This window comes from Alosa pseudoharengus, unplaced genomic scaffold (genome assembly GCF_046254945.1).
Source record: "Alosa pseudoharengus isolate Yale_2024_CS ecotype anadromous, Long Island Sound unplaced genomic scaffold, YU_APseudo_1.1 YU_APseudo_1.1_scf_14, whole genome shotgun sequence".
In the NCBI taxonomy this organism is placed as follows: Eukaryota; Metazoa; Chordata; class Actinopteri; order Clupeiformes; family Clupeidae; genus Alosa; species Alosa pseudoharengus.
Window position 1 is genome coordinate 23,834,282 of NW_027468609.1, and position 27,581 is coordinate 23,861,862.

Below are 27,581 nucleotides of genomic sequence, written 5' to 3' on the forward strand. Positions count from 1 at the left end.
TTTATAATTACAAGTTATGTATGTTTATTCATTTAGCAGACACTTTTATCCTCTTGATGACCTTGCTGGAGTAGGTGTTCTGCAAGCTTTCCTTCACAAGCGGACATGCACTGTCCACATGTGTCATGAGGACCACTTGTGGTATGCCTGCAGAATCAATCCACAAAACACACATAAGTGCCCACAGAAACAGACACCAAAAACATATTGTGCTCTAATCAGCCCTACAGTATAGTTCTCAACATAAAGGTTAATCAAAATTAGAGGACTCAGCCTCCATTTCTATTAATGATAAAAAAGTGAGTTCTACCTTCCTCAATCCCCCATTTACTCTCAAAGTGGTGGATTCTCACCTATTTTAGCATGCTCTCTGACATTTTGCATTTTGTTAATAACTTCATCATCTTTTTTGTCTTCCATCAGATGGACGCTGTTTGCTGAGAGAACACTGACCAGACAGTGAACCTTATCATCCAGGGTAGGGTTACGGTTGTAGGTTGCAAATTCTTTAGGTATTGGGGCTAAAGTAAACTGAACAAACAAGAAAAAAAAGTAACTGAGTCCACTGGAATTCTCACACACAACAGTCTCTGAAATTGAATGTCCCTTATTTATCGATCATTGCTTCCTTTCATCTTCCCTCTACTGAAAATGTGGAGGAAATTAGTAACTTCACTGAAATAGTATTCAGTCATCATACATACACCTCTCTCTCTCTCTCTCTCTCTCTCTCTGTCTATTTATCTCTCCCTCTCTTTGTGTGTCTATGTGGTGTGTAAAACCTATAGAGTTAAAGATTATTGGAACAAAATGTAACAAATTATCTGCATTTAAAGTGAACATAAAACACTGATTTTTAACACTGTCAAAGAAGCTGGATTATAAATAATAAGTAATCAAAAATAAGTAATAATACAATTGGCCTAATAAGTAAACCACATGTTATAAGTGTAAGTGTAGCACCATCTAGGAATATAATAGAAGAAATCGTATATAGCATGTCTTGTTAAACTCATCAGAAAATCAACCATGCACACTGTGTACTGTGCACATGTGACCTATACACCTTTTAGTCAGTTTTAGAACATATTTAATTGTGATCATGATGTCCACAATGGACTTACCCCCAATTAATAGTCCTCCAATCACGGTCAAACTCTGAGAAACAAAGAAAACATTACTCACTCATAAAAACACCCCCGTATACATTGCAGTGTGTGTCACAGTATATTTAATATGATTGACTGGTGGTGGTGATGATGACAAATAAGGTCACATACGAGGTAGAGAGACTGAAGCGGACTCTGAGGCAGTGCCTTTATTATTCCTCAGGGTTATTGTGTATTTCCCTTCATCCTCTTCCTTGGCTTTGCTTATCGTGAGACTCAAGACCTTCCCCTTCTGGATAATGCTGACACGGTTCACTATCATATAGCATTTGCCCATCCTTCTCCCACATGGTATCCAATTGGTCTGTATTTGCCTCACATATGAAAAAAATGTCTTTTCCTCTTTTCACCCCCTTGTCACATATGTGAGATTGGAATTCTGTTGGAAAGTTAGAGGACAGATAGATTTATACTGGGCTTTTAGCTCAACTGTCAGGACACTCGTCTCCCGATCCAAGGTGCTGCAGTTCGCGGGTACGAGTCCGGGCGTGTGCAGGGCTGAATCTCGCAGGTTCAACCCAACGCAGGTTACATATACACTGGATACCCCCTTGGATATTTCCTCTTTTATTGCTTTAATAAAAGGAATCTTTGTCAATTTAATTTGGCCTTTTTTTACAATAATTGACAAAAAACCCTCTGTAATGTCAAAGTGAAAGAAAAAATAATGTTGAAATGAAAAATATATAATGCAAAATAAGCAATTGTATATATATTCACCCAACCTGAGTGACTGACCTAAATCAACAGTGGTCCAGCCAATTGGTGATAATAGTCTCACAATTAGTGAAATGGAGATCGCATTCACATCCCTATGATCCCAACGAAGTGATGGCACGGAGACTGGTCTACCTTGTCTGTACTGCTGCAAGTTTCATCACCTGGTAAGAAACCCAATTGCAGTGTCATGAGCAAATGTCTACAATGAGCAGCTTCAAAGAATGTATAGTGATTTCTAGCTCGTAGTGTGAAAAAAAGTATTTATTTGAATATCTCACGAAAAAAGTCAAATTAACTGAACTTTGAACTAGTTCAGAATTAAAATTGTGAACTTTGAACGTGAACTGTTCACTTTGAGCATGTATGAACTGAACTTGAACTAGTTCAGAAAAGCTGTGAACTGGCACAACACTGGTAATTTTGTGCTTTTTTTAGTCCCCCCCTTTTTTATCTGGGCTTTTTGCTGTTGTATTTTTGTTCGGAATGCTCTTGTGTGTTACATGGATATTTTGTTCCCTGTAAGCAATACTGTAAACCTTTTCTGCTCTATCATACTGTAAACAGTATTTCTACTGAACCTCCTGTAGTACCAGTAAAGGAAAAAACTGATTTGCTTTTTACTGGAATGCTTTTGAATGTGAACATTACATGTGGACATACAGTTCCCAACCAAGAAATTTAGTGTAAAGACGGTGGATTGCATGTTTTGCATGCAAATGTAAAACTGAAACATAAAAGTCTATGTTTTTGTAATGTCAACAATAGCCAGTATTTTGAAACCTGGTGTACTTTTATTGACTGCATGTACCTTGTGAAGTGAAAACAAGTGTTATTCTTTGACAGAATAATTTCATTTTGAGTCAGATTTCCAGTGTTTTGGTAAAGTTAGTGTGTGCAGAGAAAGATGTGTAGTATATATTTAACGAAATGTGTTTTTGAGAAGAACATTATCCATTTGGCCAATTGTGTTTTGTAGGTTACATGTTACATCATGTACACTAAGCTCTACCAAATGACTAATGCACAAATATTTTCGTTATAGAGATTATCTAAAACTCAGCTCATCCAGCAGAAAGGCTAACTGTTCACTGTGGGCTTAAGAATTATTAAACTTTATATTTAAATAACAACACAAGAGTGTAAAATGTTACTTACCCCACTGTCATAAAGAAAGTCACTGTCATAAAGAAAGTCAAACTAAGTCATAAAATCATAAACTGAAAGCATAGCCCATTGCTCCTCTTTTAGGCACGATCAGACTCAGAGAGGATGTGGTTTGCCACCTGTAACATGTGAGGACGGTGCACCATGCTGTCTTTTGTTTTTTTCAAGACGACTGTTAAATACAACGTTCTAACTAGAAATTTTATCAAAACATATTTAAATGCCAAAGGTTTCTTAAAATATATAGCATTTTCCCCTGAGAATGAAAGGACCTTTCACCATGTATTGATAAAAATGTGAGTAACATTGGGCATTTTTTTTAAGAATTTAGAATTGAAAAAAATAAATTCAAGGCACTCAGGGCACCTCTGCAAAAACCTTGAGGTGCTCTGGGCACATAAGCCATGTGCAAAAACTTCCTGCCAATACGAAAGCAACATAATAAGGGGAATCTCGCTGCAAAAACCACATCCTGTCTGACCGTGCCCTCAGCAAGCTTCTTAGACTCTCTGCTGTGCAGATTCCTCTTCAGCCAGTTCTTCATTTGTCTCCTTCAAATGAGATCTTCTTCAGGTCCCAATCTTTGATCCAGAATTACATAGATTATAACTTTAAGGAGAATTCCGGTGTGATATTGACCTAAAGTGTGTTGAAACATGATACCGAGTGTGAACGTATGTCTCATAGCTCATCCTGCACTCAGAAATCTGGCACCAATACTTCATTGGTAGACTTCCGAGGGCCTTGACATTTACAACGAGACATTGAGAACTTTAAAAAACACTGGTAGTTTATTTACAAGACGATTTGTACAGACAGCACCCTTGAGGAAGTTTACAGTTCACCGCCATCTTCAATTTAGGCACGATAAGTCGAGCGACGACTACGAATAACAGGTATGATAAGGGATCAGATTCCAAAAATAATTCTGCTGCAGCTGGAATCCATGCATTTCCATGGAATTATTTTTGGAATCTGACAGAGCTCTGACTGGTGAAGAACTTCGGGAATAGTTGTTGTATACAGAATTGCCTAACATCTGATGTGTGAAAGATCTAAGAGGCCGAAACGTCACTGCCTAATAAACCTTTAATATGGAGCCAGAGTGTGCGGCACTTTTTTTTACCAGTGGCCAGCACTTCACAAAAGAATCTTTGGTGTGTATTACATGCACTTTTCATAGTAGTTTCTCCCATCTCAGCTGCTGAAGCTTTAATGATGTTTTCTAAATAAAGTTCGGGAGGAGCCCTTAGGGATTGACAGCAATTAAAGAAGCACTATGCAACAATTTTAGCAAAAATGACCGTAATTATGCAGGTTGAGAGTCGTGATGGTCACTTTCTGGGTTGTTTGGTGGGTGCTTCGTCTCCCCCTATCGCTTCTCTGCGGAAAAAACGAATATGCAACTTTCTGGACCTGGTCCGGGTAAATCCGGATGTAACTCAGCGGAAGTATCCAATCGCGCCTCGAAAATGTAGTCAGATTTAGAGTTTAGATTCTCTGCCCGAGCCCGAACTTGACCCAACCCGACCCGCGGGCCGATATTTCCAGCCACTATCCTCGGGCCAGGCCGGGTCCTTGATCAAGCATTTTTTTTAAAATCATTAGCCTACTTGGGTAGGGAGCTAAAGCTATGCCATAGTCAGAAATATTATATATTTAACAAAGTAGGCCTAAGTAACAAGTGTATACAAAGTTATACAAGTTAGGCTCAGAGTTACAAAATGTCATTTGTAATGTCATCTGCGCAACACGTATCATGCGCAGCTTCTCCACTCGCACGCATCACACCGGGCCTGCTGTGCTGTATTGTGTAGTTTAAGTGCAACGTGAAGCTTGAAGATGTAAAGAAAAAAAATGAAAACAGGAGAAATAACTTCTGTAGTTTGGAGAAAAGTCGGAGGTAGGCTATGCATTTGTCACGTGTTAAGTGTGCACGATGTTCACCTATGACAGCAAAAAGACTTTAAGATGAACATGAAGCAGGTTTGCCATGGCAGAAATAATGATAGCCAGCCTTCAATGTCCTCTTTTGTCACTTCTCCAAGCATACACCTGAGAGCGAGGCAAGCCCTCACAGAGAAATGCCTTGAGTTTTGCTGCAGGGACATACTTTTACGTTGTAAGTGGCTTACGTTTCTTCATTCGGATTCATTTGCAATCCATTCCATTCTGAATAAACAAACATAGTTTAGCCTACATTCTTCATTATTGCATTATTCATTAATATAATTCTAAACGGATTTCTGTAGCTCAAATAGCTCGGAATTGTAGTTGAGAACGTCAGTTATAATGGCCCACGTATTTAAAAAATGTTGGGTTTAAATCAGGCTCGGGCTCATAATTACAGTTAATGTGTCGGGCCGGGTCGGGCTCGGGCACAATGTGCACCAACCCAACCCTGTGTGCACGGGCTCGGGTAGGGTCGGGCTTGATTTTTTGGGCCCGATCTAAGCTGTAGTCAGATTGTAGTTTCAAAGAGGACTGCAAAACGGACGCCGACTTGGCTTTGTTGCTGTTGAAATTGAAAGTAGCCTACCCTTGGGTAAACTTTGTCTTTGTAATGTGGTTTGATAGTCTCTTGAACAATGTGTTTGCTCGACCGTTTTATTGTGAGCCCTGTATGTGTTTAGCTTGGTTTCTTGATGGCTAGCTCGCTAGCTAGTGGGGGTTTAGCGTAGCAGTCACTTGCTACCGAAGCTGCAGGGGGAGCTGTGTAGTGAAAAATGTGAGCCCAAATCCGGCAAAAACCCAGAAACAGCGAAGGAATAACCAGACCTGCATAGTGCCAAAGCCCGTCTATGGAGAGCCTTGGCACTTCCTATTAAGCCCCATTGTATCGAAATTGGTCGCAGTTCCATTAGAATTCCACTGGGGGTGATTGCGGGCGAGTGCAGATTGAATGGGGGTCTATGGAGCTAGACGGCTAAACCTATCTCTTTCACCTGCTTGTCGTGGAAGAATCACAGATTTTATTGTAGTTTATGCAAGTTCAGTATAGATTTTAGATCTAAAGTTGAATGAACGAGTACTTATGTCCTTTTCATTTCTTACAGGTTGGGTCGTTGTTGCCCATAACACGCTAGCATAGTGCTAATGAATGACGTCATTGACATATTTGAAAGGCTTTTTAGAAGAATTATGTGACTTTAAAAAAATATAATAATCAACAGTGTGTATTTTCTTTGCCTCCCCTATCGAATGCAACATTCAAATTACTACTCAAAAAATTATATCCAGAGAAAAGTGGATATTGAGGGGTAAAGCTCCATAGACCTCCATGCATTCTGTGCTCGCCTGTGAGCACCCTCAAGTGGAATCTGAGGAGGAACTGCAACCAGTCCAGAAACCGGAAAGAACCAGACAGTGGCAATTCTCTTCCTATTAGACATTCTCTGATAGTGCTTCTTTAACTCACCTGTCTTCCGCTGCCAGGATATTTAAGCTGGCCTCCTTATCCATATGTCACACGCTCCGGCATTCGCAAAATTATCCCTCCTCTTCCCCCTACTCCTCCATTTCACAGGTAGCCCAGTTACTCATCCTCGCTCTATCGCGATCTCCGCTTCATGGTACGTGTCCATTATTGCGGCGCGTAGACACTTGCAGACGCCTAGCCCTATCTCCCGTCGCCGCTTGTGGGCGTGTATAGGCTAAAGTGTATGGTGTAACGTTTTATTTTATATAATTACACAATGCCAGCTAACGTAGGCTACTAAAGTGGAGGTAGCCTACTACTGTTAACATATTTTATTGAAACACTCACAAATATCACTGACATGTTCCTCCAAAGCACCTTCTGTCTTGGTTCAAGTCGCCAACAAGGTCTTTTTGATAGGGTGCAGTGGCGAACTTGTTCCAAACTAAATGGCTTTGCCACTATATAGCTTAATATATTTTCATGAAACCAACACGATTATTAGGTGGAACAAATATTTCTGGCAGGCTATTGTTCCGGACCGGAATATGTACTTTCATTGGCTAACTGCCTAGCATTAACCGCTCTCATTTGCATAAAGTTCAGCAGAGCCCAACTTCTTGACGCACCGCTTCTGTTCGAATGGCCGCGCCGCCTTCCCAAGGTGCATTACGGAAGCGTAAACCACACTATGTGCGGCGCGGTGGGCTTTGACTCAATAATGGACACGAGCCGTCAGACATTCCAAGACCACAGCCAGCTACCATCCCAAAAATGCACTTAGCTTATACGCTCAGCATAGCAATCATACCGACGGGCGAACTAGTGAAACTCCTTCAGAGTTGTGCCTTGGTAGCCTCCCCCACCAGTATTTTTCTGGAACGGTCGCTCAGTTTGTGAGGACGGCCTGCTATAGCAGATTTACACATTTGCCATATTCCTTACATTCCTTAATGATGGATTTCACTGAACTCCAGGGATGTTCAGTGACTTGAATTTTGTTTTTGTATCCATCCCCTCAGTTACTGTAAGCTTTTCAATAACCTTTTCTTCCTGGTGGAATTGTTGCCAGGAATATTAAGCTGGACCTTCCAAACACAGGTGTCTTTATATTACTATACACATTCACTGCACTCAGGCGATCTCCATTTTACTAATTGTGAGACTACTAGCACCTATTGGCTGGACCGCTGTTGATTTAGGTCAGTCACTTCAAGGAGGGGGTGAATATTTATGCAACCACTTATTTTACGTTTTATATTTTTAATTAATTAACATTAAAGAGTTTTTGTAATGATTGTAAAAGACCAAATTAAATTGACCAAGATTCCATTTATAAAAGCAATAAAAGGGGAAAATATTCAAGGGGAATGTACTTTTTATAGGCACTGTATATCTTGGGTGATTACTGTAATAAACATTGAATCTTTTGAGAACATACAACTGGGTGTTGGTTGGTCTTATTGCTTGTCAAGCCTGCCTCTTATTCTTTCCCTCTCCATGATAATAGATCGATGCACTGATGTCAGATATCAACAGAAATACAGACACAGCAATTTGTGTAAAATATTGTTCATTGTTTTTTTTTTTTACTGTAACACAAGAGACATACACTACATATCATTTTACTACAAGAGATAACTATACTTGAGGACATAACAGTCACCAACATTGACTTTCAACAGGCCCATTTCACTAGTTCACATTCCGTAATTTGCAAACAGATATAATAGCATAATAGAAAAGCATGTTTGGTGAAGTCTCTGGCCAGGGTCCTGAAGTGATTTGTGGGATCGTGCAGGAGTCAACTGCGCAGGCATGAGTCGTGCAGGATTCTGCAATACACCCCCTTATTCTTGAACTATGGAAGACGGGAGGCGTAAGGGGAGGTGGTGGGTTGCAAGCGGAGTGACGCCGATGCTGCAACTTCGGCAGATAGAGGCAGACTGCGAATAAATAACCTGTCTGATTGAAGGAGGCGTGGCAAATTCCGTCATGCTCCTCCCGAACTTCCGTTTGTTACAAACGCCATTAATCATCTAGAGAATCTATATATTCATGAGAGAAATGAACAATACGTCTCAAAGCGGTTAAGATGAGGCAGTCCATTTCCTGGTCCAAGTCTGTTTCCTCGTGGTAGTTTTTCACTGGGAAGATGCAGTTCATGGGGACACCAAGTCGGTTACTGCACTCCTGCATCTAAACACATAAACACACACACACACACACACACACACATTGTCAGACATTGAAACATCCATTCCCATTTAATCTGAGAGTTTATCTCTATTTAATAGATTTGAATATTTACCTTACAAAAATAGATCAGGTCAAACAGTAGCAGACCATATTATGACCAGAAAGTATGACAAAAATGTGTGAGAGACCCTCTTACACACAAGCAAACAAACATACATTTTGCTTGATCCTCTTGCTTAAGTAGATCTTCCTAAGATCTTCCTTCACCACCGGGCAGGCTTTATCCACCATTGTCATGATGATGGCTTGCGGAATATCTGCAGTATAGTTCAATAGAGGAAGTGTAATTGCAACATGTGTTTTTTCACAGCCTTCACCACTACATAAAATGTGTTAGTATTAATATGCCAACAATATTATGCAGTATACCAGTGGTTCTGGTCAAGTAAAGTCAGGTGTTCCGTTTGATTTTGAGGAACCCATTGCTCAGGAACCCAATGCTCAATGTACATGCTCATGCAATGGGCAAGAGGTATTTTTGAATGCATCAATGACACATCTTGTTAATTTAAAACAGTTTTAAGTGGTCAGGGATATACAACTTTTCTTAAAGTGGTCTTAGGCTACCATTATCAGTTTGATTTCAAGATAGGAAATTGAGATCCGTCCCATAACTCCTTTTAGGCAAGCTCTCCACAATAGTTTACTACCTATGGTTGTGGTTGGTTGACATGTTGCAGTTGCTACATTAAGCAACTTTTTCACTTGTCTGATCTAGATGCAAAAATAATCATGTTTAATGACCAATCTGAGTAAGGCCTTTTTAAAACTTAGGCAGCACCATTTCCCCAGTCAAGCAACTAAATCAAATTTCCTTTCCCAATCTGTGAATGTCTTAATTTGCCTTTCTTTTGTGCTCAGCATCATAAACATTATGTATGGAAAATTTATGAGCATATGGAAATGAACACCCAGCTTTTATAGCCTATAATAATGTGTGTGTCATTCATCGTAATCAGTAAACATAAGTCGGCGTACCTTGGCATTTTGGTCCAAAAAAGGTTGAGAACCTACAGTATATGGTTCAATTTGTAAAATATACAGGTGCATTTCAAAAAATTGGAATATTGTGGAAAGTCCATTTCCCTGCCTAGACAAAGAGTTTAAAGGCTCCGGAAACTATTGCTGGTGTTTTGACCCAATTAGCTGATTAGAGCTCATCTCAGGTTGATAGTTCTGTATAATATTTTGAGATTTCTAGATTTTTGATTTTGATTAGCTGTAAACCATAATCATCAAGATTAGAATAAACAACATTAAAACAAAAAAGGCTTGAAATATTTCATTGTATGTCTATTAAATCTAGATTATATGAAAGTTTCTGTTTTTGAAATAAATCACAGGAAAGAATTTCCATGATATTCAAATTTGTAGATGCACCTGTATGTGAGTGTGTGCGTGTGTGTGTGTGTGTTTGTGAGTGTGAGTGTGTGTGTGTGTGTGTGTGTGTGTGTGTGTGTGTGTGTGTGTGTGCGTTCAATTCAAGCTTACTGTAGTGTGGGCCTACTGTACTCCCTACTTTATTTCAGTAGTTCTTACCCATGTCAGTGGCAGCCTCTCTGATAGCTTGCATCTTGTTGATGACCTCATCATCCATGATGGAGATCTTGTCCAATGGGATCACGCTGACCAAACAATGTACCCGGTCGCTCAGAGAGGGGCTGGCAACGTAGTCAGCATCTCCCACAGACAGTGGAGAAACCTGACTGAACTATGAGAAATGTGAGAGTGACATACGGACCCCTTTCAGGCATAAACAAACTGGGTGAGCTTGTCTGAGCTCCTCTTGTGACAACAGAAAGTAAATTCATACTCTTTCAGAATGATGCGTGAAACATACCTTGTAATTGTTTTTAACATGGCCTTGTAATGCATTGATGATGTCACTGGGGTGTGCTCCGACAGAATTCCCTTTCTCAAGGCCCATTATGTCATTTACAACGAAGGGCAGATGTCCAGAATTCCCATTTCTGAATTTATGTGTTTTGTACTAAAAGGGAGCAAAACTTATATATGATTAATTACTTCATTTGAAATACATTTTATTTCATTATATAACATTTATTCATTTAGCAGACACTGTTGTCCAAAGTGACCTACATAATATGTCAACTATATTATAAGGGATTACATTGACCCTGGAGCAACTTGGAGTTAAGTGCCTTGCTCAAGAACACAACAGTGGAAGCAGGGAATTGAACCCACAACTTCAGGCTACACTACCACCGCCCATATAACACCAGGTTGGTGTTATGTTTATCGCTTTGGAATCAATAAAAGCGATAAACATAACCCAAAACAGCAATAAAAAAGTATTCAAAAATAATTCAAATTATTTGTAAAAAATCTGGTTCTGCCAAATAGCCCCTTTATTAACCCTTAGAACCCTAAGCTGTTTTTAGGGCATTTTCACTACCTTTATTCATAAGGATTTATTCTGGTCATTGTAAGTGCCACACACATATATTATATATAGTTTTTTTCAGGAGAGTTTAGGCTATTCAGATCTGCCATCATTTCATGTATTAATACTAGCATTGATTTTATTTTGATTTTTAAAGAATTAAAATATAAAAAGTGTATTATAAAAATTCTTATATTTCGACATGTATCTCACCACTGCAAGCTCACAGCTCTACATGCATTTCATGTGTGTGTAGGGCAGACTGTCCTGAATCGGGCAATATAATTGCCATGTTGGAGGGATACTCTGGGGCTGAGCAATTTACAGAAATATTTGCTGTGTGATTTACGGAAATAAATGCCATTTTTTATTTAGTGATGAAAAATGACCTTTCTGCGCTCCATATCTGTGACACGAACTGATCTGACCTGACTTGACCCGAGGTTGCGTGTTAGCCTGCGTGCCTGTGTGTATGCAGTCATAATAATTCTCAACTCTTTACTGCATTGCCATGAACAAAGTAAAGGCAAAAAAGGTGTTTATTTGTTGAACAAATTGGGATGCAATGTGAGCCTTGAATTGGATGCCATGCAGGAATTTGCTAGGATCTCAAAACCGGAATATGAACATGCTTTGCCATAGAGAAACACATGATAGCATTGGATTATAAACATGCTTTGCCACAAGAACAGACACAAACATGGGGTAAGTCCAGCTATATGAAGTTATTATTTTGCTGTCACTTCATCTGTTTTATAACCCAGAAGGATGTACTTGGTATCAAATGATAGCTCTGAGTCTCCTCTTTCATCTGACATGCGTGGCATATCTATGCGATCACGGGTCTGCGAGTAATTCAAACGAGAGTAATGAGTGTGCAGCGTTGGTTTGTGTACATGACGTTATTATTTTGCAGTCACTTCGTCTGGTTTTATAAGCCAGAAGGATCGATAAACATGGTACCAATGGATAGCCCTGTGCCCCCTCTTTCATCTGATATGCTTGCCATATCGATGCGATCACGGGTTCGCGAGTAATTCAAACTAGAGTAATGTGTGTGCAGGTGAATGCAGAGAAGTATAGACTGTAAATATGATGCAATTTGATTTAATTTCATGATTTTTTTTAATTTTCATACTTGATCGTACAGACAAGTGTGTAGTCTCGTTGGAAAGCCCCACTTCTGCTCTGTCGTGCAATAAAGGTTTCATCTCGCTGCGATGAACCGTTCCGGAGCAATGTAACAGAGAAGAAAGGGTGTGTTTTTTGACGCACTTTGCGTCAATCGGGTTCTAAGGGTTAATGCAAATAAAGACAAGTACCGTATTGGCTTGAATATAGAGTTTTTTTTCTCAAAATATGTCGGAAAAAGTGGGGTCGTCTTATATTCGAGGCCTAGACAAAAAAAAGACAGAAAACCCGTGGATGGCGCTGTTATATTTTATATGATATTTTGTAACGAGTGTTTTGAAATAAGGGAGCCATCCTTCACAACAGTGGCACGAATGTGCCTGAATGATGGAGAGACCAAGAGATCAAACAAAGTCAAAAGTAGGCTAGGTCAAGTTAACCAACAATTGAGATATATGATGGCAATTTTAAAATCATATGATGATTAACGTGATGGCGAGCCCAGAAAAAACTGTGTTAAAAATGCAAACAGTCATCATCAAAATCGGTGGTCCTAAAAGCGGGCGTTTCCGACAGATTGATAGGAGAGTGTGTGAATATGTGACTGAAAAACGTGATGACGGAATGCCCATTACCAGAGCTGTCATACATCTGAAGGCTTTTGAGATGGCTAAAGAGCTAAACACACCCACTGACTTCAAGACTATTGCGTCGCAGAATACCAGTGTTTTTTGACATGCCAACATCTGCCAGTGTTGAAACTGCTTGGTTTAAGACTGTACAGTTGTGTATGGTTAATGCAGTTATTGAAAGAGGCTATGTTTCTTTTCTTCCATAATACCACAGTTTATCTTTTGCACTTTCATGGCATTATAAAAATACTAAGTCATTCATTAACATAAAACACATTGTGTGTCACCAGCATTTAAAAAGGTAATTTTCTAAATAAAACAAGATTTGGTCTTCAGAAATCTGCTTCTATTTAATTTTTTCTCAAAAAATCAGTCCTGAAAAGGGGGGGTCGTCTTATATTCGAGCCAATACGGTAACAAGTTTGTCACCTATTTTGAGACTCTCCATCTGGCTTACTCTCACCTTTCTGGTGAAACTGATGCCAGACTCTGCAGCAACCAGAGCCCCTGCACAGATCTGGCCCTGAAAGACACTGTTGATGGAGTTGATGAAGCTGGACTTCCCAGCTCCCACCGGCCCGTGCAGCAGGATACGCAGGTGTTTCAGTTCGGGATTCAGCAGACGGAATTCTCTCAGTTCCTTTTCCATCCTGTTTCTACTGCCGATGCTAGAGGTGGATGATATTAGAGGCAGAGTTCAAAAACCCCTGACATTTATTAATTTTTAAGTTTATTAAACTAAGATTTGAATAGCGACTACATCCATTCATCATTGACCTGACATAATCATCTTTCATTGATACACTGTCCTTATACAGGTTATTACAATTATTAATTGCAGTATTTAAGTTTTACACATGATGTGTAACACACGTGATGATCACTACCAACACTACCATCAACATCCTCATCATCATCATCATCCTCATCGAAAAGAAAAACAAGACAAAATGACTTACTCCCAGTTTATTTTCCGCCATTCAAGGTCGAATTCTCTATCTGCTGAGTATCACAAACAGAACATATTCAGATACAAACAGACACACACTTACACACACACACACACACACACACACACACACACACACACACACACACACACACACACACACAAACTGTCAACTTTTTTGAGGACAGGACGGCAGAGCAGTGAGCAAAACAGCAGACACACGAGTGCAACTCCAAGACAAACAAAACACACAACTACACACACACACACACCTACACACACACACACATACACACCTACACACACACACACACACACACACACACACACACACACACACACACACAAACTGTCAACTTTTTTGAGGACAGGACGGCAGAGCAGTTAGCAAAACAGCAGACACACGAGTACAACTCCAAGACAAACAAAACAACAGCCATCATAGAGAGCACACATATACCATTGTGTGTGTGTGAGAGAGACAGAGAGAAAGAAAGACAGGAAGCTAGAGAATACTCACCTTCATGTAAGTTTAAGAAATCCATCTTATCCTGAAGGCTCTCTGCAAAAAGACACAAAAATGTTTGCAGTGCTAAAATACACAAATCACAGATCACACACACAAACCCCTGAAACATGAACAGATACGCACAGATTGCTATCAAAGAATCAAATTAAATCACATTCTCAAGAGGACAATGTGATAATCAGCCTTGATTAAGCCTTAACCAAGGGTCTGTCCAGAACAGAAGGCAGGTGTCTGCTGTCTCGCTGCCTTCAGCTCTCTAACAAGTCACTTGCCGTAGCAGGCATCAAGGTACCAGCTATGAACTTTGTATATAAGTAAGTATATAATAATAATAAACTAGATGTACCGCATAGCGGTACAAAATATGACCGCCGCTCAGTCCTGTACATCCATTCCGCGAAAATAAATCATATTAATGAATTTGTCTCCATCTTCTACTCCATCCCCCACTCTTGAAACTTTTGTGTATGCTTGTTTGGCACACAAAGTAGCCTACTGGCGCTGCAAAGGTGAATAGATTTGTTTCTGGGCCAAAACATTTGTAGCATTGTTATAAAACCTTTAAAATCTCTAAACAATCACAAGTAGGGCAGTTCATCACAGTCCTTCCATTGCAACTAGACTGATGAAAGGTACACCTGTAGGCTACATTGTATTTGGGAAAAGCAGAAGGTAGCAGCATAATGTATTCATTTATTTATTATTAAACAAAACAATCCCTGTCAGTTCCATGCAGTTTTCAACAGCTATCAAGAAGAGAGGTCATGTCACGGATTTTTGTGAATGTTTCTTCTACATTCAAGTTTAGTCATGTAGTTCATATGATATTCAGCTTTATTGTCAATGCACAAATGAAATACCAGTAGTCTAAAACAAAATGCCGTTTTACCCAGTGGAGCAAATAACTGACATGTCCAAAAGGGCCTTCATGAAATGCGTTGCGAGACTGTTCATACACATTTTAACGGGCAAAGTTGAAGAGCTACTGTCCGTTATTGTTTGTGCAAATAATATGCTGATTCATGTTCCCTTGCATTTTGCACCTATGAGGTCCATGGTTAGTCTGGCTTTCGCCAGACCAAGCTCAATCTTTTGACGCAATCTTTTGATTTTCACCCAGCCTAGTCCATGCTAGGCGCCCGATAGAAATATTGTTTAATTTTGCGATTGAGATATCCACGCACTGGCGCCCCCCCCTGCGACGTGTTCGCCACACGGTTTCAGAGCTATTGTAAATGCAAAAATGCATAGAGGGAGTTATGACAAAACCGTGACTGTTAACAAACATAAGGTAGGCCCTATGCTAGGCCTATTACACAACACAAATTGTCACTAGGCTATGCTGGCGACCCAAATAAAATCTCATTTGGAACCAATGGCTTACACCTTACAGTATCAAGCTGCCACCTCTTGGCGAAAAGTTATGCATATCAGTAGTAATACATTTCAAGTAGCTGTGTGAATCACCGAAAGGGCGAATGAAGTGGACACTTCTAAATGGAACCCAACCCACTGTACAGTAGCTCAGGGTCTGTGGCTAAAACAGCCATAATGAAAGCGTTATCATTGTTTGGATACTTCACACACGTGTTTTTTAATCGCATAGACTACAACTACCAAGCTGGAATCAAAGCACATCGACTCCCCTCTCACACCCTAAACACGCACTTCGAACAAACAAAAAGCGCCTCAGTCTCACGATATAGCCATAGGCAAAACTGTATCTGACCGGTGTAACGTTGGTACTAAATCATTCATCGCAAAGAATGATTTTTGTAGCACGTGCAACAAATATGTGTAGGTACAGCCCTGCCGTGAATACATCTCAACGTGCGCTCTAAAACATCTGGTTTAATGGAGATGTAGATCATCACGGGTGCGTTAATAAATCTACATTGCGGCGAGTTGACACAAATTATTCACTTTGACGAATTTATGTAGTTTCAGTTACTTTACTTTGAGCCATGCTCTTCCTTACTTGAATCACCTTTGAAAATAGAGGATTGAAGTAGCCTATATGGGTGTTTGGGAATGAACGTTGACTGCTTTTTGAGACTTCGAGCAGAAATGTCCCAGCCCGGTGTTTAGGATGCATCATAGACAGGTTATCTTTCAGGCCTATATATTTTCCATTAAAAAACCATCACGTAGCAAACGTATTGTGGCTAACTCACTTAGCTCCTGTTAGTAGCCTAGGTTATGGTCATAAGCAAATGAGATGACAGTCGAAAGATACAATTAGTGCTGTTATCAATTTGCTTGGTAGCCTATAAACGCATTTATGGTTTTCTACAAATACATCAATAATCAAATTGGCCTCCATCACTCAACCATGCTAATGGTAACATTATTTTACCTACGTTCTGCTATTGATAGGATTAACGTAGCCTACCTGCAGTAAAAAACAAGCATGTCCGATAAACATTGTCAGATTTATTTCGGCTTCAAGAGGAAATGGGAATTACATGTCATGCAGAAATCATCCTACCCTTAGACGTTCTCTGTGGTAAACTACTGCAGGCCTACTGTCTTGACCTTGTAGGAAGCGTAGTGTCTTTCCAACCCACTTTAGATTAACTTCCAACAAAATTACGTCTCACTGCAACGATGCGCCATCTAGTGGACAAACGACTACGGGACGCCAATACTGGAAATGCAGCCAAATTATTATTATGATGAATATTTGGTTTTCCTTTAATCCTACTGAATTTGTAATTATGTATCGGCCGTTCTAATTGCCGATACTGATGGTATACGTGCCTGTGTGTGTGTGTGCGTGTGTATATGTGTGCACCACCATCTTAGAGGGTGACACGGGAAGCAATTTTCACTCCCGTCCCATCCCGAGCCCGCACAAATACTCCCGTCATATCCCGATCACGTGACAGCCCCCCCAAAAAAATTCTGTCCCGCAAAATCCCGAGAGAAAGACTCCCGAATCCCGTCCCGCTCCCTATGTTGATGTCTAAAGTTATCCGACTGTTAGGCTACAGTAGCGTGCGGTGACCATACATTTTGGTAGGGCAGAAAGCCTTGTCTAACTTTTCTTTAATAGCCGATCATTTTGGGCTATATTAAAATTACATACTTTACAGTACTTTGCTGTAGGCTATGCTTAAATCATTTCATAGTTAGATCTCATCCCATCAGTTAAGTTTGCACCGTTCTCATCACGTTAAACCAGCGAAGCATAGCAACGTTGCTATGAGTAAACAAAACAATTTTTTGTGTTCCGCCAGGGTTATGCGATAAATATATTGAGGAATGCGATCGTCAAGGTGTCATGCCCCAACATTGCATGACACATTAAACTCAACGAGAATCGCTTTCCCGGACAGCTCGTGCAATTGAATAGAGTTGTCCTTTGCTGATACTTTCGCCTGTAACTGTTTCTTTGCATCCATTTTGCCTTAGGGCCTATCGCTGAAGCTGATTGATTGTGAACAGTGCAGCTGCTTGTCTTGCTCTGATAGGCTACCAATCAACAACAAACGTATTGTGGGTTGTAATTGGTTCTCTTTTCTAAAACGAAATGCCTCACGTCTTTGGGCGCACTCACTGCATTGCAGCGTCATTTTTTAAGTTAATAATCTCTGGCTTCCCGCCAGCTCCCGTTTATTATTTCCTGTCCCGTCCCAATCACGTTACCAACAGTGAAATTTACTCCCGTACTGCGGGAAACCCGCGGGAATACCGTGACCCGCGGGAGTCCCGAAAAATTGTCACCCTCTACACCATCTACAGGCCAATGAGTGTACAGTATAGTCACTAAATGTACACATAACTTCAATTTTTAGACCCCCCCATGGATGAAATTCTACGAAACTTGGCATACCCCCAGAGAATGTCAGGTTAATCATACACATAAAATTTGGTGCAGTTCTGAACTTCTTAACTGAAGAGAGGGGCGATTAAAGCAGAATTATATTGCATTTTCATTTTTTACCGGGGGGGTGCAAATCACAAATGAGTGATTATGGGCTAGGTTGATGTGGGCCCTTGAGACCAACATACCATAAAAATGTCTTCATCCTCGGTGCCACGGTTCAGGTAGTTATTTAGGAAAAACTGCATTTTTTGGGTTTCGGGGGGCCCAGCGCGGAGGGGGAGTGGCCCCCGGGGACCAAAGGAAATTTTTCCGTAAAAGTCTAGTGGGGCTACATACCCACCAAATTTCATGTGCCGCGGTGTTTCGGTGCCCCGGGTATCGTTGACCAAAATTTCAGGAAGTAGATGACGGGAAAAAAAAAAAAAAAAAAAAAAAAACTTTGACAATCCCTATATGACCGCTTCGCTAGCTTCGCTAGCGGAGGTCATAATAATACGTTTATTTTATATAGCGCCTTTCTCAAACCCAAGGTCGCTTTACAAAGTAGGAAGGCAGGGAAACACAATAACAAACAAACAAACAATACAACAGAGACAAAGGCAGGGAAATACAATAACAAACAAACAAACAAACAATACAACAAAGACAAGTTATCTGTAGGAACTATGTGTTGGATGTGGAGAAGTGATCATTAAACAGAAAGGTCTTGAGGTGTGCTTTGAAGAAAGGAAGAGAAGGACAGGCACGAAGGGGTTGGGGGAGGGAGTTCCAGAGTTTGGGGGCCAAGGCACTGAAGGACCTGCCACCCAGAATGGAGAGTCTGGAGCGGGGGATAGCCAAGAGGTTTTGGTCAGAGGATCTGAGTGAGCGGGAAAGAGTGTAAGGGGTCAGGAGGTCGCAGATGTAGGGGGGAGCAAGGTTGTGGAGGGCTTTGAAGGTGAGTAGTAGTACTTTGTATTTGATCCGGGACGGAACTGGTAGCCAGTGGAGTTGATGGAGAATGGGGGTGATGTGTGCTGATCGTCTGGTATGGGTGAGGAGCCTAGCTGCAGAGTTTTGAATATATCGTAGTCTTTGAAGGGTTTTAGTGGGGAGACCAAGGAAAAGTGAGTTGCAGTAATCTAAACGGGACATAATGAAGGAGTGAACCAAAGTCTGTGCATCACTAGCAGAGAATATATACTCTTTTGATCCTGTGAGGGAAATTTGGTCTCTGCATTTATCCCAATCCGTGAATTAGTGAAACACACTCAGCACACAGTGAACACACAGTGAGGTGAAGCACACACTAAACCCGGCACAGTGAGCTACCTCCAACAACAGCGGCGCTCGGGGAGCAGTAAGGGGTTAGGTGCCTTGCTCAAGGGCACTTCAGCCGTGCCTACTGGTCGGGGTTCGAAGTGCTAACCAGTAGGCCACGGCTGCCCCATTGTTTCGGACAGCCTAGCAAGATAGTAACACAGAATACCGTTGCCAGGATACCAAAAAGCAGAATAACATAAAGTTCGACTGCAGCAACAGCTGCTCACAATTAAATAGAAATTTGGACTTCGAAGGCAGCATGAAGGATACATCTACGCTGCCTTCAAAATTCGGCAGCATTTCATAGAAATATTTGATTCGGACATGCCTCGATGCCTAGCTCCCCTGTTAGATATCCGAATGAAAAATAATGTTTTTTTTTTTTTTTTTTTTCGGACACAGCCAAAGTCTCCCAGCCTGTAAAATTACACTGATCCAGAATGCGGTGACACTATATGGTCTTTTACCAGAGCCGTCTATCTCTATCTTCAAAAACCTCTTGAAGACCCAGTTCTTCCGAGAGTTCCTCCTCTCCTAACACCATTAACATCCTAACACAATTTACCATGACCGACCCCTCTTATCTCCATCCCTTGACTTTCCCTCAATCAGAAAGGCTTTCTATTACAAAATGTGTGTTCCCTGTACCTGCAAAATTACACCAAAACGAAAATGGAATAGGTGTGTGTATGCATCTTCAATTTGTTTCCTGTCCTTGTAAAATTACACCAAAATGAAACTCGAATAGATGTATGTATGTACAGTAACTTCACCCCAACAGACTTACCAGAACACGAGTCCTCGGACTGCTCATCAGCTGATGGCTCTGATGGCTCCTCTGACTCTGACTGCTGTGTGTGTGTCTCTAGAGGCTGGGTGTGTGTCTCCAGGCTATCCACATAGTCACAAGCGAAGCTCACAGTGTGCTTCAGAGCATCCAGTATCAAACTGTCCATGTTACTGTCCAGGTTGTTCTCCTCATGGTAGTTTTTCACCGGGAAGATGCAGTTCATGGGGACCCCAAGCCTGTTACTGCACTCTTGCATCTAAACACACACACACACACACACACACACACACACATTCTATTTACACAGTATTTGTCAGTTTAAATGAAAAAAACAGAGCACATAACGAGAGCATGATGTATAAACAATGCCTGAATACAAAACAGTCAACAATATAACAATATAATCTATAGATATAATCATGCAGGTCTTAGATCAGTTATAAAATGAACACACACACATGCATGCAGCTGCACATATTCTCTCGCTTTCTCTCTCTCACACACACACATACATACATTTATAGATATACAGTATACTGTATGTATATAAACACTCAACCACAAAAACATACTTTCTGCTTTATGTGTTTGCTTGAGTAGATGCGCTGCAGGTCATTCTTAACGAGAGGACAGGCCAAGTCCACATGGGTCATAAAAACCACCTGAGGAACCCCTGTAGATGCAACATACCCACACAGGTACACATGACGAGACGTAACAGTATTTCTCAAATTAATATACTAATCACTTTAATTTAAGACATTTTAAAAACGGAACATTTTTGCCATCCTATGAGAGAAGTATAAACAGGGAATCTTACCCATTTCACTTGCATGCTCTCTGATATGCTGCATTTTGTTAATAACATCATCGTCCATCAGGGCGATTTTATCAGCTTGGATCACACTGACCAAGCAGTGAACCTTTTCATCCACAGTTGGTCTGTGGTTGTATATTGGGTCTCTTTCAGACAGTGGGCATCTAGAGTTAAACTGAGCAAGCCACAGCAAGCAACATGCACTCAGTTATTGTTTGTTTGGTGTGTGTGTGTGCGCGCTGGTTTGCGGATCTGCAGGACAGCATGTGTGTGTGTGTGTGTGTGTGTGTCTGTGTCTGTGTCTGTGTGTGTGTGTGTGTGTGTGTGTGTGTGTGTGTGTGTGTGTGTGTGTGTGTGTGTGTGTGTGTGTGTATGTGTGTGTTCACATGTATGTGGAAATCTGTGCTGATCATTCATTGCACTAACATACATGCAGAACTAGTCAAAGAATGTATCATTATTTATAGTTGTTTTAATGTGTGTGTGTGTGTGCATACCTTGTAATTATCTCTGATATGTCCTTTTAAGGCACTGATGATGTCATCAGGATGCACACCTTCATCATCTTCATTCTCCAGACCCATGATGTCATTAAAGACAACTGGCAAAGCTCGGTTTTGCTGGTCTCTAATTTGATAGGTTTTGAACTGAAAGGTAATACAACATAAACAGCAAAAAAATTAAATAAATGTATCTCTTTTCGAGCAATATTAATTGTTAAGAGGGGCAGTCTTTGACCCTTGCAACAGGTTTAAGCTCAAAATACAATTTAATACACCCATCCCTTTTGGGCAATTACAGTAAGTAACTTGGTCTCCAAATAGCGATGGATGTATGCACTTAAAAATGTTCTCTAAGACTGATCTTTTTCCATGTTTCCCGAACATGCTCGTAGCATCAACACGCTGGAACTGCTCTTAAGAGGAGCTGTCCACATGAATAGTTCTGAAATTTCCCCTAATTTGGTGATATCAGGTGACGTAACGTGACAGTTGAACACAGTTTGAACTTCGGACCTACATGTTAATTGTCTTAAATACAAAAATAGAAAAGCTTTGACATCTGTACATAACCATCCCCTGGTATGCCTACACATGATACACAGGAAGAGGTTGAGTAAGATAGTGAGGAAATTTGTAAATAATATTGGCTTACAACTGATTTTGCTGCAGCACAGATTGTGTAGCCACATTATCCTTACTCTGCTCTTACTTTTTTTATTTTAGAAAAGATACACTTGGAATCAGAAACTATTCTGCCAATGTCTCTTTTGATAATTTAAAAGCAAGTTTGTCCATTTTAATCACATTTTTATGAGCATGAAATGTATGTGTATGTTTTTCAAGCTAAAAGCTGATTAATTGCAATTAAATATGACAAAGTATATTCTTCGTTGTAATTTCCCTGTATGGCCTGCTGGTGACCTCAGTGAGAAGTTAATGTTAGGATGCTCTAAGTCATCTACGACTAATTGGGATCACACATAAATCTGTGAGTGTTTTCGCAACGTTCTTAAGTAACAATGGTTTCGGGAAATGGTCTGGAAACTCTAAGACATTTATAAGAGGGACTTTATGAACTACTTAGGCTTGCGATGCTTTCAGGAAACTGGACCCTGAGCCCCTGAGGAAACATTGTTGATTGGCCGGAAGAATGTTAGCTCCGAGGAATAGCTCCAAGCTACTCGGTCCCTGTCCTCTTTTTTTTTTTTTTGAGCGCACACACTGGACAGACAGCTAGGTGAGGAAAATCTCACTGAATTAAACCGAAAGAGTGCTGATTTATACTTTTACAAGTGGTTGGGAGATAGTAGGCACTTTAATACAAAATGACAGAGGCTCACGATGTTGAATATTAAACCCGGGCCAACCGTTCTTCCACCACCCACAGTGAAAACAACTCAACACTCACTAATTACTCACAGTTTTTGTGAAAGTGCTGCCAGATACAGCAGCTGCCAGTGCCCCCACTTTAACTTTGTCTTGGAAGATGCTGTTGATGGAGTTGATGATGCTGGACTTCCCAGACCCCACAGGCCCATGCAGCAGGATGCGCAGGTATCTGACCTGTGGGTTTCTGAGTGTCAGGTCCTGTAAGCTGTGCTTGATATCCACATTTACCCTGTAAGAAGTAACAGAAAATAGCTCTAAGGCAATGTTTTAGCACTTATTTATAATTATACCATAGGACCATTTAAGGTTTGGACATAAATCCTTCAATATTATGCAAGTGGCAACTGAGGACAATTCCAGTCCTCAAAAGATGTCAGAGTCATTCCGTGTCAAATCAGATAAGGTTGTTCCTGCATCATCTCAGATTTTCTTCAACCCTTGTCTATATCATGAATATAAAATATTTCAAATCCTATGCCTAGTGAATGGCTTAAAAGAGTGGTTTTATTTGATGCAGCAAAGTTGCTTCTAAAGGCTATGCTATATGTAAAGGCTATGTTATATGTTATTAAGTTGTACTTTCCGGTCTTACTCAAAACTGCACTGATTGATGTTGTTTTTGGTCCCAAATGAAAATGTGCATTTGTTATCATCCAAAAATAGACCCTAGGTTGTTAGACCGAAGTACCCCTATACTATCTTCATATCCTATGTAGAGACCTAAAATATTGGCACAATATTTGCAGACAAAATATTGATCTGATTAACCTGTGACAGTGAGGCAAGCATTTTCCTGGATTACGTCTTATTTGACACTGAATAACCCGGCAGTAATAATTCAAGTCAGCATAATCAGTATTCTCAAATCTCTACAGAGCTGAGATTGTACTTCAGGTAAGCGAAAAGCACTGCTCTATCAAATGTCACATGAGACCTGGCCATGATTCCAAGTAGGTGGTGTAGTGGCAAAATAACCTAGAGGAAGTTGTAAACCTGATATTAGAATAGCCTGGGGCTTCAATATCCCAACTAAACAAAGTCAAAAGGATCTTCTATTAGGAGGTTTACCCCTTCCTCTGGGTTAACTTACCAAGGTCTGTCACTTAACCACCTACTTAGAAGACACCCCTGGTGTGCTGACGAATATTCCTGAAGACTTCAGTGATTTAGTGTTTAGCCTGATATTCAATGTTTAGCACTCAGTACCAAATGCATGGTAATGCCAAGTATCAGTAAACTAACAAAAACAAATGAGGAAGAAGCTAGCATTTACCCCCATTCTATGATCCGCCACCTCCGGTCATACTCTGTAAAAAACACACAATGTTACATCTAGTAGGACTCATATACACTCATATAGAAATTAAGGCTAGACTAAATAATGTCATAAACATGATGTGATTGATATAAGATGTATTAATTACAAATTGAGAGTCTTGTCTCCTAACATACCAAGCACGGTGACTTTGGCAGAGTCAGTGGCACTCTCGGAGTCCTTGCTGATCGTCACAGTGTACTTCCCCTCATCTTCCTCCTTGGCACCAGTGATCGTCAGTTTTAAATTTGTCCCACTCTTGCTGATACTGATTCTGCCGCCACCGTACAACCTCTGTCCATCCTTTGTCCATTTGACTTCAATGTCCTCAAGGTTGGCCTCACAGTTGAACTCAATGCGCTCTCCATTTTTCACTCTTTTGTCATGTATGTATGATGTAAACTCTGGGGGACAAGAAAGTCAGATTCTTACATTGGAAGCTGAAAATATTCAACTGGTTCTCAACTATTCGGTCAGGTGACTGAAATCAGTTGATGCTTCTGATTGTTATTCTGATGGTGTAAGCACTGGATAAAAGCATTTGCTAAGCACCATAACCATATCTAAAACTAATATATAAAGTACTATAGCCTTCAAAATGCTACAAAATAACATCTTAATATGTGCTACATTTCCAAATAATTCAGTTGTATTCATCTGTCATATTTTGTTTGAGAGAAATGTGATGCTTTAATGTTTCCAGGCAAATTCTTAAGGTTTATCGATCTTGATATCATACCTGGTTTTGTACTGGATCCTCCCATGACTAATTCTGTGAAGATGGAAAAATGTCATTGCTTTAGAATGTTAAACAAACTCAACACACATTATTCAAAGCAATAGGTTAAGCATCTGATTGTGATCCCAGGGACCACTGTTCTGACCCAGCAACCTAAGGACCAGCGTTGAATAAAAATAGGCCAAGTGATTCCCAAAGTGAACATATTATTTAATGCATAGTCATGAACCACCCGTAATACCTTCATAGACCACCAGTGGGCCACGGACTACTGGTTGAAAACCGCTGTTCTTAAAGTGAAAGAAGAATTTATTCCGGAGATAAGAAACACGAACCCCTGAGATGTTTTTATCCTACACGATTTGTACAACTACAGGGTTACCTATATGCCATTCAGATATACTAACAGAACAGTCGGCTGCAAACCTTGAATGAATGTGCCTTTTGATGCCTACCATTGCATTATTTAGCACAGATTTTTTCCTCAACAAACTCCAGGGAGATCAACTTCGATTTGCATTGTTGCAATAGCATAACAAATTCAAATTTAACGCCCAGTTAGCCCACCACTCGATTTAGTGTTAACAGCATCTTAAAAAGGACACTAAATGTAACACTGACCTTAAGCGTGAAAAATAATATCAAACACGCCTTGCCTAGCCTACTCTCTCCCTACGAGTCAGCCACCCACCTTTATGCCTCGGTCGTCCACTGCCAGCGTTTTACAGCAGACGTGTGTAGGCTATGGTCTGGGCAAGTATTGTAAAATGGACCTTGAGTCCAAAACGGGTGTGTCGCAAAATGCAATCTGCTCGGCAAAGCAATGCCCCTTACCCTATGTATGAGAAATCGAAACTGAAAGTGAAAGGAGACTGACAGCGCTTGAGACAAAAGTAACTGATCTGAACAATTTAGTTATTTAGTTTTGTTTTTATTGGATTGAGCTAGGTTCCCTCAACAATTACCACCATTGTATCTTATCTACAGCAGAAGACTAGTAGCCTAGTAGGATGAGCACAGTAATTAAATAGGCCTATTTGAAGTCTCTGTTCGGTGTAGCAGAATCAGAACTTTAATTAATGCCATTAGTAGCCTAACATCTGGGCCTACCATATATTTCATGTCAAAATGGCTGCTGTTGAAAAGGTCCATTGGGACTTGTCTTGACCACATTTGGACAATTCTTTATATTGGGAAATGTTCTTACTTTAGGACTGCCCGCCCCCATGTATAGCCCATTGGGAAAAATATAATATTTTGTGTAGATCGCGTTTTGTAAAGAATGAAAGAGCCCTGCACTTTGTTTCTCTGTCTGTGTTTATTGTAATTGTTAATCGAGCCCCTGTACTGTTACCCTTGACTTTGTGGATGTGATTTTGTGTGGATACAGTGTCATGTTTGCTTGTCTATGATTTTCAATAATAATAAATAATAATAATAATAATAATAATAATGACAACAACAATAGGCTACATTCTTTTCTGCATTTTCTTTTGTTATCAAGGCTAGACAAAAGGAGGCACAGTAACTAAGCCATAATATCTTCTATTATCTAAGTCAGTAGGCCTAAATGTAGACAGACAGATAACCAAGATAGTTTAGACTCAGTAATGTGGCCGTAAGCTCATTCACAGCAGTCATTGTCACAGTCATGCAATATAATAATTTAATAATAATTTCTGTGTGAAATACAGTGCACTTTCTGTCAAAGAAGGTTAGTGTAGGTTATAGAGTTAGAGAGAACATTTGAGCATTTATGTGTGGGCCAAAATGTGTCTTTTGCATAGAGAGACAGAGCTAGAGATGTGCTGCTAAATCTTCCTGTAGGTCCATTGAATAAAATATCTGGCAATTATTATGTTGAATATCATATTAAATATTATGTTAAATTGAAAAGAAAAGTTGCCATGGCTCATTGAAAAGGCAGAATAAAATCAACCAATTTAGGACGCCAGACCGGTAGTGGGCATTGCCCACTCCTTCCACTATATGCACCTGACAGCTTAATGCCACCCTTTCCCACTATCTGGCCTTGACAGCTTGATAAGCCTAGAACAGGCTGCCAGAGAGCATGTATCGCCTTTTAAAGAGGACATTCTTACCCACTCCACTATTAAGACTCCCGATCAAGGCATCCATCAAGGCATCCATAATCCATAACCAACCACAGACCGTTCAGGATAAGAACAAGCAGGCACTCTTTTCCACTGACAATTAACTTTATGCCACGGTATTTGCCAATGTCTATTCTCTGTACACAGGTGTGTCTATGTGTTTGCAGATTGGGCGTCTTCAGGAAGAACCATTATTGTGAGAAAAGGAAAGTGAAAGGAACTGTGTAAGGGCTACACCTATTGTAAACCAAGCACCAGGCATGTGCATGCAGGCTAAAATACCTGCCCCTTTGCCCCTTAATGTCCTTAAAGTGCCCTTTTGAGAAGGCCTACCCATGACCTTTTAACAAATGAATAATTAGTACAATTGGCATTGAATATTTAATAATACTTTATGAAATATTTATT

At 40.3% G+C, this 27,581-nt stretch overlaps 1 protein-coding gene across 4 annotated transcripts; it reads right to left on the reverse strand.

Annotated features, from left to right (window-relative positions):
* On the reverse strand, positions 1-27,354 carry LOC143123112 (uncharacterized). Of its 4 annotated transcripts, none has more exons than XM_076284262.1 (20): positions 27,162-27,354; positions 25,060-25,092; positions 24,458-24,724; positions 24,279-24,312; positions 23,036-23,234; positions 21,611-21,760; positions 21,117-21,288; positions 20,869-20,969; positions 20,294-20,552; positions 14,367-14,408; positions 13,857-13,896; positions 13,361-13,565; positions 10,571-10,720; positions 10,270-10,441; positions 8,887-8,987; positions 6,472-8,670; positions 1,281-1,548; positions 1,125-1,158; positions 354-531; positions 1-147 (listed from the first exon to the last, which is right to left on the reverse strand). In XM_076284262.1, the coding sequence occupies exons 1-16, from the start codon at positions 27,208-27,210 to the stop codon at positions 8,503-8,505; spliced, it is 2,142 nt and encodes a 713-aa protein (XP_076140377.1). In that variant the 5' UTR covers positions 27,211-27,354; the 3' UTR covers positions 1-147; positions 354-531; positions 1,125-1,158; positions 1,281-1,548; positions 6,472-8,502. The 4 variants fall into 4 exon arrangements, with proteins under 4 accessions (XP_076140377.1, XP_076140375.1, XP_076140378.1 ...); XM_076284260.1 differs by having other exon boundaries at positions 13,857-13,899; XM_076284263.1 differs by lacking the exon at positions 27,162-27,354 and adding an exon at positions 25,751-25,898 and having other exon boundaries at positions 13,857-13,899.
* Positions 27,355-27,581: the final 227 nt, after the last annotated feature.

Excerpts from the sequence above, each read along its gene's own strand:
- LOC143123112 (XM_076284261.1), bottom strand. The coding sequence starts at position 27,210 with ATGGATGCCTTGATGGATGCCTTGATCGGGAGTCTTAATAGTGGAGTG. Across the intron at positions 24,725-25,059 it reads AGGATCCAGTACAAAACCAG|AGTTTACATCATACATACAT; the intron begins GTATGATATCAA and ends CTTGTCCCCCAG. Across the intron at positions 10,721-13,360 it reads GCATCAGTTTCACCAGAAAG|TACAAAACACATAAATTCAG; the intron begins GTGAGAGTAAGC and ends GCTCCCTTTTAG.